The following is a 16,263-nucleotide window of genomic DNA, read 5'->3' as shown; positions in this document are numbered from 1 at the left end:
CGGTTCCAGACTGAAGCGCCTAGAATCACTTGGCCACAGCGGCCGGCTCCATTTTAAATCACTCCCAGATAATTTATGGAATTAACTGCTTCCAGTTGCTGACCTGCTATATTGTAGCTAAATGATAAAGAATCTTTCTTTCTGTGTATTCGCAGCACATTACACTTGTGTACATTGAGATTCAATTGCCATTCCCTGCACCATGCGTCAATTCGTTGCAGGTCCTCCTGCATTTCAGTACAATTTTCCATTGTGACAACCTCTCGATAAGCATCATCCGCAAAAAGCCTCAGCGAACTTCCGAAATTACTGAAACATATATCTTTTTATTTCGAAGCGTGAAGCCAAACTGAAACATTTGTAGATTTAACTTTAGAAATGCTTTCATAATAAAATATTTCATCACCTATTTCACCTTCTTAGGGTTGAATTTGGCAAAACATAAAAACCCGTTTTTTTTTAATTTGTAGCCGAGAAGTCAAATACCAATTTTCATAGATGTAACTTTAAAAATGCTTTAGTAGTTCTTCAATGTGATTTATTTAGAGAAACATTCAACACGAATTTCTTTTATTTCTCGCCGAGAAATCAAATACCAATTTTCCTAATTCTAGCTTCAATATTGCCGTAACAGCAACATATTTTCAAAAAACTTTTCATACCATTTTTCACAACCTTAGGGGTGGAATTTGGAAAAAATCCATTCTTAAACGATGCGTGCAGCATAACAGTAACAGTCTCTCTAAATTTCAACTTTGTATCCTTAACAGTTTGGGCTGGGAGTCCATGAGTCAGTCAGAACATTTCCCTTTATATATAGAGATTAGTATTTTCTAAGTTCCACCCATTAAAATTTGCACGGGATACGCACCTCATCCTAGTCAAAACAGAGATAGAGCAGAATTCTATGAGTTCCGTAATCAACCTGCCGAACTGTACCTTGACCGCCAACGCAGGACAGATTAAGTAATCGAGACGGCGTGTCTGCAGCGGAAGGTCAGTCAGTCGGCCGGAGATAACACGGTGGGCACAACACGCCGGTACGTTGCCACGGTATTCCGTCAGCTGTGACGCGAGCGGGGTGCCGTGCGTCATTCGCTCCGGTCCCTCTGCCTGACGCTACAGATAGCCCTGGCTGCCGCTCATAAGCCCACTGCGCTCTCCCGAGCCACGAACAACAGCATTGGCTGTCATTATCCAGATGCAATTCGTCGAACGGGGTATCGAAAAACTCCTAGATTTCATTCTGGCGCAAGCTACTTCCAAAATTTAAAACAAAATTCAAGTGGCCCTGAGCACTATGGGACTCAAAAAAATGGTTCAAATGGCTCTGAGCACTATGGGACTCAACTGCTGAGGTCATCAGTCCCCTAGAACTTAGAACTGGTTCAAATGGCTCTGAGCACTATGGGACTTAACTTCTGAGGTCATCAGTCCCCTAGAACTTAGAACTACTTAAACCTAACTAACCTAAGGACATCACACACAGCCATGCCCGAGGCAGGATTCGAACTTGCGACCATAACGGTCGCGCGGTTCCAGACTGTAGCGCCTAGAACCGCTCGGCCACTTCGAAAATTTAAAGCAGTTAAGATCGATTCTACTGTACGAAAGACGTTACTATTTATCTACTTTTATCTGTCTGCTTATTGATTCACTATAGCCTCTAGCTTGGTTAACTATAGTACACCACATCATCATGAACAGCAGTTCGTATTTGTTAATTCTCCAGTCTCATTTGATCAGTGCATTATTCCCAAAAGCCTTATGTGACGTCCCACTAATGTGTTCCTTACTGGGGGTAAGAGTTATGCATACACTTCATTGCCCGCTTCTTATTTCTAATACACCATTCTGCACTTCGCCAATCCATTTAACTTTTAACGTCCTCCTCCGACACGATTTTTATACTGCTTCCAGTTTCAGCTTGTCCGTTTTCGAACGCTCCAGATTTTACTACCACACCTGCACATGATGACAATCATTATAGTTCCACAAATGACTACTGTTACTACTTCTTGTTGTTTAGATTATCCCTTACTAAAGTTACTATTATTCCACTTCCCATTACCAGCATTAGATTTACCTCTACTACGAACACTACTGTCCATTTTATGACGACCTTTACCTTCTAGTTGTAATTTGCTTTTTGTAATATTTATATTCGTCCATCGTCATAGGACTGGACCTGGATTTGAAAAGAAACAGGCTATTTACAGTGTTGTGTACTACTTTGTACACAGTGATAAGATGAGGTGGGCTACAGATTGGTGCAGCAGTTGTCGTCGTAGGAAAGTTAAAGGGGCAGGAGCAGAAATAGAATGAAATTTTCACTCTACAGAGGAGTGTGCGCTTATATGAAACTTCGTGGAAGATTAAAACTGTGTGCCGGACGGAGACTCGAACTCGGGACCTTTGCCTTTCGCAGGCAAGTGCTCTACCAACTGAGCTACACAAGCACGACTCACGCCCCGCCCTCACAGCTTCAATTCCGCCAGTACCTCGTCTTCACAATATTCCTTTCTTCCAGGAGTGCTAGTTCTGCAAGGCCCGCAGGAGAGCTTTTGTGAAGTTTGGAAGGTAGGAGACGAGGTACTGGCGGCATTGAAGCTGTGAGGACGGGGCGTGAGTCGTGCTTGTATAGCCCAATTGATAGAGCACTTGACCGCGAAAGGCAAAGGTCCCGAGTTCGAGTCTCGGTCCGGCACACAGTTTTAATCTGGCGGGAAGTTTCAGGAGCAGAAATGATTAGCGAACAAGTAAACACGGTAAACATAAGCTTTACTTAACTGGTAGCTTACTTAAAGCATACGAAGACATATTCCAAATAATGCAGCAAGAAATAGAGTCCAGCTAATGTAATAGTAACAAGAGCTTTGCAGGGAGAGGCGCTCTTAAATATCAAAAATGGCTCTGAGCAAGATGGGACTCAACTGCTGAGGTCATTAGTCCCCTAGAACTTAGAACTAGTTAAACCTAACTAACCTAAGGACATCACAAACATCCATGCCCGAGGCAGGATTCGAACCTGCGACCGTAGCGGTCTTGCGGTTCCAGACTGCAGCGCCTTTAACCGCACGGCCACTTCGGCCGGCTCTTAAATATCGCATTAGCGATAGTGACAAGGCTGAGAATGGGCTGTGCCTCGGTGGCGACCCCATTGTGACTGGTCTGCAGCTCATTGTGAATGGGCTGTGTGACTGCCGCCGGCCCTCCTGTATCGCTGTAGCAGAGGGCCCTCATGGTACGGAGGCACTCGAGGCGTGGCTCAGCGGGCGCGTGCCATTGGCTCTGCGGATCCCGTACGACCGCTCTCGGGGACTGACAGAAACTTGCATTGCCACTACCAACTGTGGGACGCCAATGCGGTGGCATCGATCTACGATACCACTCACAGTACTGTACGAAGATACGAATATTATGACTCACATACTGGTATGTAAATCACTTCTCTGAGGAGACGGCGAAAGAAATAAATGGAGAAATACTGTCTTTGTGCGGGACCTCCAGCGTCAAAAGTGAATAACAGCCACTATATCTCTGTGGCTGACCGTCTGAGTTCATCCAGAGCCAGTATTTCTCCTTGAGGGTTTCATTTTAGCGTCACGGGTCTTTACTGTCGCGACTCCTTGGATTTCATCACTATTCATCATGGGCCTAGCTGTCAATCACAGTTCACGAGTTCAAGTTCCTCAAGCTTATGGCTTTGGAAAAAGTGAACCACTACCTTAATGTTCCCCATTTTTGTTGTGTTCTGCCCACTCGTCTAATACGAGGGTTGTCCAGAAAGTAAGTTCCGATCGGTCGCAAAATGGAAACCACCGGGAAAACCCGGTAAAGCTTTGCACAGATGTGTTGGGCAGTGTCTCTAGTATGCCCGTCTTTCGTGTCGCGTCGCTCTTTTCAGTTTTGAGTGAATAGTAAGCACGCAAAGATGTGTAGGGAATAGCGTCTCCCGTCAAGTACGAGGGCCTGGTTAGAGATTTCGCCTGTGTCATGCAGCCCACATAACACAACTGTCGAGCAGTTCCTTCTCCATGCCAATTCTCGACCGCACGCTGCAGGGGTAATGAAGACGCTCCTGCAGCGTTTCCGATGAGAAGTGTTTGATTACCCACAATTCAGTCCATAATTAGCTCCCCCTGAGTCTCATCTCGGCTCGCAAGTACCGCTGGCTATGAAGACAAAATTTTTCCACAGATAACGAGCTGCAGACCAGTGCAGATAACCGTCCAAAAGCACAAGCAGCTGCTTTCTATGACGAGGATACTGGAAAGTTGATACGACACTACGATAAAACTCGAAGTTGGAGCAGCGTCTATGTAGAGAAGTAGGTGGAAGGTGTACCTAACTGTTGCAAATAAAACGTTTCTGGAATGAAATTTCCACTCTACAGCGGAGTGTCCGCTGATGTGAAACTTCCTGGCAGATTAAAGCTGTGTGCCGGACCGAGACTCGAACTCGGGACCTTTGCCTTTCGCGGGCAAATGCTCTACCAACCTTTTTTTTTAATCTCATTTTGTTCGCTGTTGTTCGTTGCTTCTGCTCGAGGCGGACGTCGTAAGACATCCGTTTAAGTTCGTTGTTGATCGTTTAGCTCAGTTTTTTTTTTCACAGAGGGCTGCTAACCCTCTGACCGAACACGCTGAGCTACCGTGCCGGCTAACCAACTGAGCTACCCAAGCACGACTCACGCCCCGCCCTCACAGCTTTACTTCTGCCAGTATCTCGTCTCCTACCTTCTCCTACATTCCCTAGGTTGTGGCCATGCCATGTCTCCGCAACTGCGCAATATTCTTTCTTTCAGGAGTGCTAGTTCTGCAAGGTTCGCAGGAGAGCTTCTGTAAAGTTTGGAAGGTAGGAGACGAAGTACTGGCAGAAGTAAAGCTGTGAGGACGGGACGTGAGTCGTGCTTGGGTAGTTCAGATGGTAGAGCACTTGCCCGCGAAAGGCAAAGGTCCCGAGTTCGAATCTCGGTCTGGCACACAGTTTTAATCTGCCAGGAAGTTTCAAACGTTTCTGGTTTTCACTTTGGTTTCCATTTCGAGACCGATCGAAACTTACTTTCTGGACAACATCGTATATGGTGCCTAGGAGACCTGCTTCGATAAACAACAGTTCAAGCAAATCGTATTAATAGATTTTTATTACAGTAAGATAAATGACAACACTTAACTTTGACAAACTACAGTGGTATCGCAAGCAAATGGGAACCGACAAATAAGCAGTCTCTTCAGTATATACATTTCCAATACAGTGAAACAACACATTACCTAAGTCACTGCTGGAGCTCTCTTAGATCGGCTAGACTTCGACTCGGGCTGCGGCCAGGCGGAGCGGAGCTTATATTCTCTAGATGCCGCACCGAGCATTCCGGAGGACGACTATTCAATCCCGCGTCTGACCATCCTGATTTAGGTTTTCCGTGATTTCCCTAAATCGCTCCAGGCAAATGCCGGAATGGTTCCTTTGAAAGGGCACGGCCGACTTCCTTCCCTGTCCTAAAGTGATGAGACCGATGACCTCGCTGTCTGGTCTCCTCCGTCCTAATCAACCCAATCCTAGATGCCGCTCCTGTCTCGGTGTCGTCCTAGAGAGGTGTCTGTGAGCATACTGTTGTATGACGTCGTCTCACAGCCCTCTCCGCTGTAACGTTCTTGGCCAAAGTGCCGGTGCTTGACGTTACGCCGGAACACGTTTTGTCTGTGGAGATGTGAAAAGGTAGATTCAGCCAGTTTTTTTACATCTTATCACTGGTAGATAACTTCCGCTTCCTGACGACCGACATATAAAAATGTGTGTAGAAACGCTAGGCAGCGTAACGAATATGTTTTAATTTGAAAATTCAGGTAGCATAATATCAGTCCCACCCCCCTTGAACCATGGACCTTGCCGTAGGTGGGGAGGCTTGCGTGCCTCAGCGATACAGATAGCCGTACCGTAGGTGCAACCACAACGGAGGGGTATCTGTTGAGAGACCAGACAAACGTGTGGTTCCTGAAGAGGGGCAGCAGACCTTTCAGTAGTTGCAGGGGCAACAGTCTGGATGATTGACTCATCTGGCCTTGTAACACTAACCAAAACGGCCTTGCTGTGCTGGTACTGCGAACGGCTGAAAGCAAGGGTAAACTACAGCCGTAATTTTTCCCGAGGGCATGCACTTTACTGTATGGCATGGAGAGCTGCATCAAACCAGTCTCTGGACTGAAGACCACAACGACAACAACAATATCAGTACATATGTACAGGCTCCTGCCGTCAATGGCGAGATTATTGAGAGCTTTGTAGACAACGGCGCTGAATCTATGGTGGATTTCTCTGACAATGTTGTGCCAACAAATCACATATGAGTCGTCACGATCTCGGTGTGTCATTCCGCTTTTACTGACCTCTGCGGCCGTGCAGAATTTGGCTATAAACTCCTATTCTAGCTCATCCCACGTGACGTGTTCAAAGCCGGACGACACCGCGCGGAACTGCAGAGCACCCCTGGAGTTGGCGCCTTGCCAGTGCGTGAGTGAACGACCTCCACGAGCCGCTGTTTTGTTTCCGATCGTGCCGGCGTATTTTTATGGCATCTGCCACGCAGCGGGCCGCGTAAACAGCGGGAGCGTCGCTGACCCCGTTAGGCGCTGGCGATGGACTTTTAAATCTGGAACTGCCAAACAGCGGGGGTCGATACGGGCGCGCATCGGCGCCACGCTGTGTCAGCAAACAGCGACCACCGCCGCCGCCGCCGCCGCCACCGCCTTCCGCCGGCCGCTCATCTTCTGGCCCGTGGCGGCGGGCGGCCGCCCGCGGAACCGGAGAGATACGGTCGCATATGCGACATTAAAGAGGGATCGAGACAGACCACTAGTTCATAAATTCGGACACCACTAAATTACAGGGATCGTAATACTGCCGTGGGGGATTAGCCGAGCGGTCTAGGGCGCTGTAGTCATGGACTGTGCGGCTGATCCCGGCGGAGGTTCGAGTCCTCCCTCGGGAAGGGGTATGTGTGTGTTTGTCCTTAGGATAATTGAGGTTAAGTAGTGTGTAAGCTTAGGAACTGATGATCTTAGCAGTTAAGTCCCATAAGATTTCACACACATTTGAACATATTTTTGATCGTAATACTCAGTAACAGCATTTCAGACACAGTGGTCAAAGGACCGCCGTTGTTTCTACAGCGAAATGGCGAGGATAGAAGGTAACCAGTCACGATATGTCCGTTTTCGACAAAAAATTTGTTTTTCCGTAATATCCTTTATAATTATCCGGGCTGTTATGCCGTGGTCGGTTGATGATTTCTGTGTTAATTCCCAACGTTTCGTCCTCGTCTGCCGGAGACATCTTCAAGGGGGTCTGGCTCGCTACTGACTGCCGCTAAATTCCGTGTCCGCGCGCTCCCCCTGTTTCGCACGGGGCAGATGACTGGATGATAGGCAACACGCATTACATAGGAACACTGCAGTGCCCACACTGTGTCGCCTCTAAGGGGCATAACCAGTCTTAAACGATGCCCACCGTCGCCAGGGAGCGTAAGCCAAAATTTTGTCTCCAACAAAAGTTGTTCCCCATGAAGTGATCCGTCAGCCCTAAACGTTTGATGCCAAGATTTTGAAACACACTCTATATTTGATCCAATTGGCCTCAACTGCGATCCATTAACCATTTTTTGCCCCATTTTACATGAATTGCGCCTCCGAAAACGAGAGACTTTTTGGTTGAACACGAAGGTCAATACAAAATATGTCTTATTAGTGCGCTTCACAGTATGTTTTCCAGCTGTTGGATATGTTGCCCTTGCGACAAGGCAATTTTTGATCCCATAGTCGGCCTTCCACTTCATGTATTTGGACCAGAAAGCTTTTATTGAGTATGTATACAGAGACAACTTGCAGCGGTGCTGATGTGGCTGTCCTTGTTGTTGCAGCGCCACCTGGACAAGGGCTCGGACCTGCTGGAGGAGTGCTCCGGAGAGGCCCGCGGTGGCGGCCTGCGGGAGCTTGCGCGCTCGCTCAAGACCCACCTGCTCGGCTTCAGCGAACGACTCGAGGACACGCGGGAGCGACTCGAGGACACCTCGCGCTGCTTCTGCCTCCTCGACAAGGTCAGCCTAGTTCAGTCTGCGCCAACCCAGTAATGGGGTGGATCCCATCATCATCTTCACTTTCAGGGATTTGGCTAACAGTTTGTTCCGTCTTCAAAGGTTATTGTTGAGCCCATTTCATTTTGGACCAACCAGTGCCCATTCTTCCTTTCGGACTGTACCTTCACAGTTGCTCCATCAGCCTTTCTCCTGGCGTTCTGCTCACGTGGTCTTTCCACGTGTTTCGTGTCGTTCATCCCTTCAGCATTCAGTTCTTCTCTAATTTGCCCATTCCTAATCCGGGCTTATTATGTGCAGCCTATCACTGTTTCTAGAAATCTCATTTCAGCTGTGACTCTGCAAGCTTTCCCAGTGGATATGTTGCAACAAGTCTTCACGGGTTTGCCGCCGGATGATATTGTGCAAATTCCACAGTATTGCCGTCAGTCATCAGTTGTTCCTAGCCACCAGCAAGGGTCAACCACATGAAAATGTCGGACAGTTGCTCCGAGGCAATATTGTGGAATTTGCACAATATCATCCGGCGGCAAACCCGTGAAGACTGTTTACACTCATTTCAGCTATTTGTATTTTGCACTTATCCCTGTTTGTCAAAACCGTAGTTTCACTACAGAGATGTCACAGCCATAATTTTACAAAACTTTACTTTTGCTTCCATCCTAACACCGTTCTTTAAGGATCTATTAATAGTGCCACATACAGGGTGAGCATTAATAAAACTGGCAAATTGCAGGGACGGATACCTGACTGGGAATGGAGGAGGAAAGGTCCTCCGAACATGTGTCCGGAAATGCATCGTTACCACGGTAGATGGTGCGGAGGAATAACAGTTCCCCTGACCACGTGCGGTGTGTTCCTTGAGTGTTGCAGGCTGTGTGATTGGCGCAGTGTACTGTAAGCAGCAGAATGGCCTGGTATTCATCTCGGGAACGAGTTGAATACTGAAACTTCCAGGCGGATTAAAACTGTGTGCCGGACCGAGACTCGAACTCGGGACCTATGCCTTCCGCGGGCAAGTGCTCTACCCAAGCACGACTCACGCCCCGTCCTCACAGCTCTAATTCCGCCACTATCTCATCTCCTACCTTCCAAGGTCCCGAGTTCGAGTCTCAGCCCGGCACACAGTTTTAATCCGCTAGGAAGTTTCATATCAGCGCACACTCCGCTGTAGAGTGAAAATTCATTCTAGAGTTGAATACTGTTTCTGTACGACGAAGCAGGTGGAAACAGTCGAGAAGCAGCATAACTATAGCGAAATAAGTACCCTCATAGATACCAACCACACAACATTTCGAGCCGTTTTTGGGCGTTTGTGTGATCATGGGTCCGCTCAGACAGGTGGACGTGCAGGGAGGCAGCGGTCCATGCGTACATCAAATTTGGAAGTCGGGGTTCTACAGGACATTGAGATGAACTCTAGTACAAGCTCCAAATCTGGTGCACGCACAGACCGCTGCCTCTCCGCATGTTCGTCTGTCTGAAAGGACCCCTGATCACACAAACGCACAAAAAGGGCTTGAAATGTTGTGTGATGTGGTTTTCGTCTGCGAGGGTACTTGTTTAGGTATAGCCGTGATGCCTCTCGACCGTTTCCATCTGCTTGGCCGTACACAAACACAGTCTCGATTTGTTCCCGACATGACTACCGGACCATTCTGCCGCTTACAGTACGCTGTGTCAATCACACAGCCTGCAACACACGAGGAACACATCACACGTGGTCAAAGGAATTGTCATTCGTCAGCGCCATCTACCGTGGCAACGATGCATTTCCGCACAACATGTTCGTAAGACCTTTTTTTCCCTCCATTTCCAGTCAGGAAACATTCACTGCTATTTGTCCGTTTTATTAATGGTGGCGCTGTGTACAGTGCGTCGCAGCAGAAATGACCATTATTCAGGGATATCACAGGAACGATCATTCGAAGCAAAAAGGTCTGGTAAACACGACCTCTAAAACGCATACCATAAGAGCTGTGAGCACTTGCTCATCTTCGATACTGAGAAACAAATCTCTTCTACTGCAAGCTCTTTGCTTTCCATATTGTGGGAACAGTTAGTATGGACGAAAACAAAACAAAAAAATTGTCTAGTAAGCGTGCGGTCTAAAATGCACACCTTAAAAGCGGAAGAGATTTGTTTCTCAGTAGCGAAGATGAAGACACGCTGATAGACCTGAAGATGCGCATTTTAGAACCCACGATCACTAGACCTTTGCTTCGAATGATCGTTTCTGTCATATCCTTGAATACTGACCATTCCTCCTGGAACACCGTGTACATAATTCAGTGATATCGAAACTGATGGAGCTTGTTGTCTATATCTCTGTTATGCTAGCAACTTATTTGGTTATATATATATATATATATATATATATATATATATATATATATATATATATATATATATATATGAAGGTGGTATCTGTTTTTTCGGACATATAAGGCTCACCGGCCATTTGACCATCTTCTCCTGTGCAGATGCACAAACAGCGCCCGAACTCTTACGGCGGGGATCGGCGGTAAAGCCACGAGTAATGAGTGTAATGGGCAGGGGCACTATGAATATAGTGCGGGACAGCAAGTTGGGAATGTGGGTCTCGCTATCTTCTGTGTCCTCGGTGGCTCAGATGGACAGTGCGTCTGCCATGTAAGCAGGAGATCCCGGTCGGGGCACACATTTTCAACTGTCCCCATTGACTTACATCAACCCTTGTATGCAGCTAGGGGTATTCATTTCATTCTAACTTATTTGTTTTCCTAAATAATTAAAACTGCTGACTTGTTCAGTTATTCTGTTATTGATAATAGTTTCTGATCTGATTAGCTCAACTCCTTTAAATGCCGCTACCATTGTTTTATTATTTGACATTTCCGTAGTCTATTCTTTGCTCAGCAGGTGCGACTTAGGCGTAGCATATTGTAATTTATTTTCATAGTTAAATACAGTAAGCTGATCGTCTGCAAGAAGGCTGTTTTTGTGCTTCCATGCTGCGATATCTCTAACCCTGCTTCTGTTTCTTGTTTCCATCTTCTTATGATGTCGTCAACGTATGTATTAAATAATGTTCGTGATAAACTGCATCTTTGCCTGGCACCTTGGTTCACAGGTACTATACGTGGAATTTTTTCACCTGCTTTAATTATTATTTTAGTACCTGTGTACATATATTTCAGCAGCTTTATGACGTGCATCGGATAATCTCTTTTCTTTAGTACACTCCATAGTGTCTTCAGATCGTAGAGCGCGGACGAGCAAGAGCCCGGACGAGCAAAGATTCAAAGCTCCAACTTGCCTCTGAGCGCTCTCTCGTTTTTCTTATTTGGAACTTATGAGAAACAGAGGAGAACCAGGGAAATATTGGTGCTATGAATTTTTCCTCGTGTGTGTTGCTCATTAATAAGAACCAGTTTCAACTAGTCACATAAAATTAAAATACCGTGTACATAACTAAGAATAAAATAAATTCCTGCAAAAAATTAGCATTGTTTTCCATGCCAAACGCTATGCTCGCGAGAAGCGTAGAACATTACAATCTGAAAAGCCGAATTCATAAAGGAACGTGTCACATTGAAATCTTTTGCCAACCTGCATTAGACCCTTACAAATGTCCATTTAGAATTGACGCAGCAGTCAGTCACAGCAAATAAAAATAAATGTAGTAAAGAGACAGTCTAGGTTGCGAAATAAAAATAAAAACATAAAACATAACTTTGCAACCGAGGCTATCTCTCTATATAATTATGAAAACCGGTTGCTGTACCAGTCAGTCGACCATGGAATGGAATAATCTCTGTAATAAATACAGCGTTAAGATAGGTGCCAGATTTTGTAATATAGTTCTACGAACTACGACATTCTCCGGAAAAACAAATATACTCTGGAGGAAAAAAATCTTTAACATCACATTTTCATATTAACGTATGTTTACAAGATACATTTGCTTGCTTTTCCACCGAATCGAAATGGTTCAAATGGTTCTGAGCACTATGGGACTTAACATCTGTGGTCATCAGTCCCTTAGAACTTAGAACTACTTAAACCTAACTAACCTAAGGACATCACACACATCCATGTCCGAGGCAGGATTCGAACCTGCGACAGTAGCAGTCGCGCGGTTCCGGACTGAGCGCCTGAACCGCTAGACCACCGCGGCCGGCCCACCGAATCGGATCAAACCGATCGATCAGAACAAAGCCGCTACGCGCAAAAAGTTGTCTCAAAGTTTCGAGACTCGGGGAAATGGGGAGCCATTAAGATCCAGTATTGCCTTTCAAGAGACTGACAAGCAAGCGTCACTTACTTTTTGTATATTTTGTTTCTTTCTACGGTAACGGTACTCCGTCGCACCGATTTACATGAAATAAAGATTCCTCTGCTATAAGATTTTTAAATATGTTAGTGACGTGACAGTTGTAAATATCGTTAAGTTTATAAAAATAGTAACCCGTCAGATTTATTGTTTGTCTTTTTTACATTTAATCATGGACGAAAGTGGCTTTATCGCTTTCTACCATCCTCCTCAAAAGTGGCAAACGAATGTTCTCCCGTAGACCATTGTCTTGGAAAACACTCAACAGAATGGGATTTCCCCGTCACAGGCCCCTGATATGGTCGTATCGCATTCGGTGGCGGCTTTTCTTTCCACTTTCTTCTCCCGTTATCGGGCTAATGGAGTCTGCTAGCGCATAGCCTCGGGCAGATGATACTGTCGAGACTCACGTGAGAAGTCACCTCGAAAACCAAAGCAACTTAAATAATTGTTTGACTTTTGTACCAAACTAGTCAGCTGTTACATATTTTACTCATTAATAGATAAAAACGAGTTAACACAGCCAGTTGGGTTCAGTGCATGGAAAAAGCTTTTTACGTGACGAGGTGAAGGAAGAGGGTATTCGATAGACTGAAAAAAGTACGTAATAGATAGCTAAATAATACTGACAAGTAAGAAACGAGACTTGTGAACTTATTGCGTAACACACTTCAAGTCTTTACCCAAAAGGAGAAACCACGAGTTACGTACATCATTTCTAAATTTTTTTAATCTGCCAGGAAGTTTCATCATTTCTAAAGTTTGTCAAAAGAGAATATTTTGAAAATAAGGAAACTAAAATGGAGGAGAGGAACGAATGTCAAGACAAAGGGCATCAGTACAATTGTGTTTCGCAGGAAAAAGGGCATGTAGTATTACGAAGCGGAATGTGTTGCCTACTGTGTGAGGCATTTATTGGAAAGAAGGACAACGAGGATAGGAAAACAATACAACAGTAATCCACAAAAATTTTAAAATGACGAGCAATACGAAGGAAAATCTACGAATTAACTGAGACTCACGCAAAAAAATGTGCTGTACAGTATCAGATAACTGAAGTTCAACGTTAACCTAGAACCGAACAGAAAGTTCTAAAATTGTACGGAATGTCGGATGTTCCCTGCAGAATAGTAGCTGAATGTGTCTGAAATACTATACCTTTTAAGTTTGGATTCTGGCGTTACAGGAAAGGAAGCTTTGTGCATAGAATGAGAAATATAAATGCGTTCATAAATCTCGGTGCTGTCATCGCAATGGATGGGACCCGGATCTACTTGTACTCGTATTGTAGAACTAACTAGTATGATAGACTGTTGGAATCAAAAGATGCAGAAAGGCACAAGACTCAAGTAAAGCAAAGCAGGTCTCTGAGAATGTTGGTTGCAGTAAGTATAAAATGATGACTGGTGACTGATCTGGCCCAATTAAACTGAAGCAACTCCCGTTATTTACGTCGGCAGCAGTATATTTCAGTCTCGCTGGCTGTTATCCCTTGCATCTAAGCTCAGCTACGAGTAGTATTTTAATATCTGCAAGTTGAACAATGTACACGTGAAGCAATCAATTACAAGTTGCTTTATTTGTACAAATTTCTTCACTAACACTGAGCCGTATAGCTAGCGTTTAACAGGAAGAAGCCGTCAATGGGGTGGGCAGTGGTCATGTTAAAACTGGACAAACGTATTTGTAAAGAAATATAAAAAAGCTCGTTATTACGAAAAAGGAATGTGCAAGCTATACAAAATGTTTCTTAAACTTCGGATTGAAAACACTGTATAACCATTCTGACGTCGTTCGTAAATGTCAATAAATACGTGTTTCACTAACGGTTAGGTGACGACAAACTGTGATGGGTTGCGGTTATGAAAAGACGTTGTTCCGAAAATGATAGTTTTCTTGAGCATGTAGACTGGTGAAAGATACACTCTGACGCACTGAGTTACGGATTAAATCGCATTGATCCGTGTAACTAAGAGAGCCCACATTATCAACGGATGAACCCGCTGTCCATTAACGAGACATTTTTGGGGCAGCCAAGTTGTATATAGAGTTCACTAGCCTCTTCTCGTGGTACCATCACAGTATTTACCCGTACTCGTCAGGTAGCCTAATTGCACTGTGCTAAGTTGAGGGTAGTAGCGTTCTCTTTTGTTCTCATCGCTCTCTAATACGAATAAAGTATTAGTAAAAATCTTCGTGCTGTGTTGAATTGTAACAGGAAAGCACGGAAATTGTAGAAGGCAAGATATGAAACGAGATACCAAGATCTAGCTGATCCATTCCTCAAATGCTCCGGTGTCAGCCGTGATGCGAATTCAGTTAGTAAGATTTTCTTTTTTTCTGGAGGAGGCAGCTGCCCCTTCTGGGTACGACCATGGTTCGGGGTCGATAAGGGTTTCCTTTTTCGCTGAATACATCGATCCGCGTTCTCTTGGAAGTTGGGTGTGTAAAGGAATGAACTTTCAAAGTGGCGAAAAGCATGTAGTAATGCACGATATTCACCACTTTGCAAATGGGTATTGCAGGTTAAAGGCGTCCGTGTTATCGTTGTGAGAACTATCGGTTGGAACAGCGTCCCCCCCCCACCCCCTTTCTCCCTCACGCTTCACCCAAACTTTATTCAGATCTATGATTTCCCCAGATCACCCGAAATCACTTCAATAAGGCTTCAATAGAGTCCGCCATCTGTCGTCCAACTGAACTCCTCACTAAGGAGTACAGTAGCAACGAGACGTTAAATAAACAAAAATAATTCTATCACTACCATTATACGGATATAAACTTTATTGGCAGTTACAAGTGGCGATCCTTTAGAAAACAATTAATTAGTTCTCGAGACGTGAGGCTCTTTACAATGTTCAGTAACGCGTAGCCGGCGGAAGGAGTTTTGTTCTTTTAGGACAAATAAGGGTAGGTACAAATCTAACGTGGCGTACCTACAGCAGCAGAGATCGTTTCATAAAAAATTGAAAACTGTGTATGAAACTCACTGTTTGTCATGTGTGCGCATTAACGCCATTAATATTATTTATTTGAATACTGAAGCGTTGTGTGCAATAAACGGAAAGTGGTTTTCATCCTCGTGTGAAATATATACAGTTATTGTTTAGTAGCTTGCCCGACTTATAAAGAACAACGTTTTTAAACAGAGAACTGGAGTGTGGCAGGAAACAGAACCAGAAGCTTTTCCCGCCAGAAACAGAACGCCTGAGAAGTTCAGTCAGTCGTGATGTTTTTACGTCGTGGCACAAGTGACAAACTGTCGGCCATTGTGAGCGTAATAGCGATCGAGGAATACCGTACGAGGTCAATGGGCTCTCTGTATGAGTAATTTATTTCCCCCACTTTAAAAGTTTGCTGCAGTTCCGTCGTTTGATTATGTCGCACACGAGCACCTCAATTGTTGGTCCACAGTAGGCGGCATTCTTTTCATGCTGCCGCGCGGTTCTTTTTCATGTGCGCCTACAGTGTTGTGCCCACTGCCAGTTAAGTCCGCGGCAAGCAAACTGAGTGCTACCATTCGTTGTTTTGTTTCTGTGCTTGTAGTGGGAGAACGTTGAAAATGGATGCTTTAGCACGTTTCACAGCTTTCTGGAGAAAGGTAATGCTATTCATATTGCAAAAATAAAAAAAAAGACTTAGTATCCATCCAGTAATGTAGTATCCATCCAGTAATGTGAGTCCAAAGTTCTAATTTCTAGAAATGTTCAAGTTAGCTAGATATATACTGAAATGAAAAACACAATTTTCCTTTTGCCAGTGGGTATCGTGCTTACATTTCTTGAAGGTAAGACGTATTTTGTCCGATTTGGCATGTGTTGCGATAACGCTTGTCGGCTTTTAATTACTGGCGAAC

General features: G+C 44.9%; 1 protein-coding gene across 1 annotated transcript in view; it reads left to right on the top strand.

The window, feature by feature from the left end:
- Positions 1–16,263, top strand: part of LOC124795590 (puratrophin-1-like) — a 1,203,525-nt gene that overhangs the window by 1,161,392 nt on the left and 25,870 nt on the right. The window contains exon 11 of the mRNA XM_047259662.1: positions 7,919–8,095. Within this exon, the coding sequence (XP_047115618.1) occupies positions 7,919–8,095 (177 nt within the window). The remainder of the gene's footprint in view (positions 1–7,918; positions 8,096–16,263) is intronic.

Source organism: Schistocerca piceifrons, chromosome 4 (assembly GCF_021461385.2).
Source record: "Schistocerca piceifrons isolate TAMUIC-IGC-003096 chromosome 4, iqSchPice1.1, whole genome shotgun sequence".
Classification (NCBI taxonomy): Eukaryota; Metazoa; Arthropoda; class Insecta; order Orthoptera; family Acrididae; genus Schistocerca; species Schistocerca piceifrons.
Note: the sequence above shows the minus strand (reverse complement) of the source record. Positions and strands in the feature narration are given on the sequence as shown.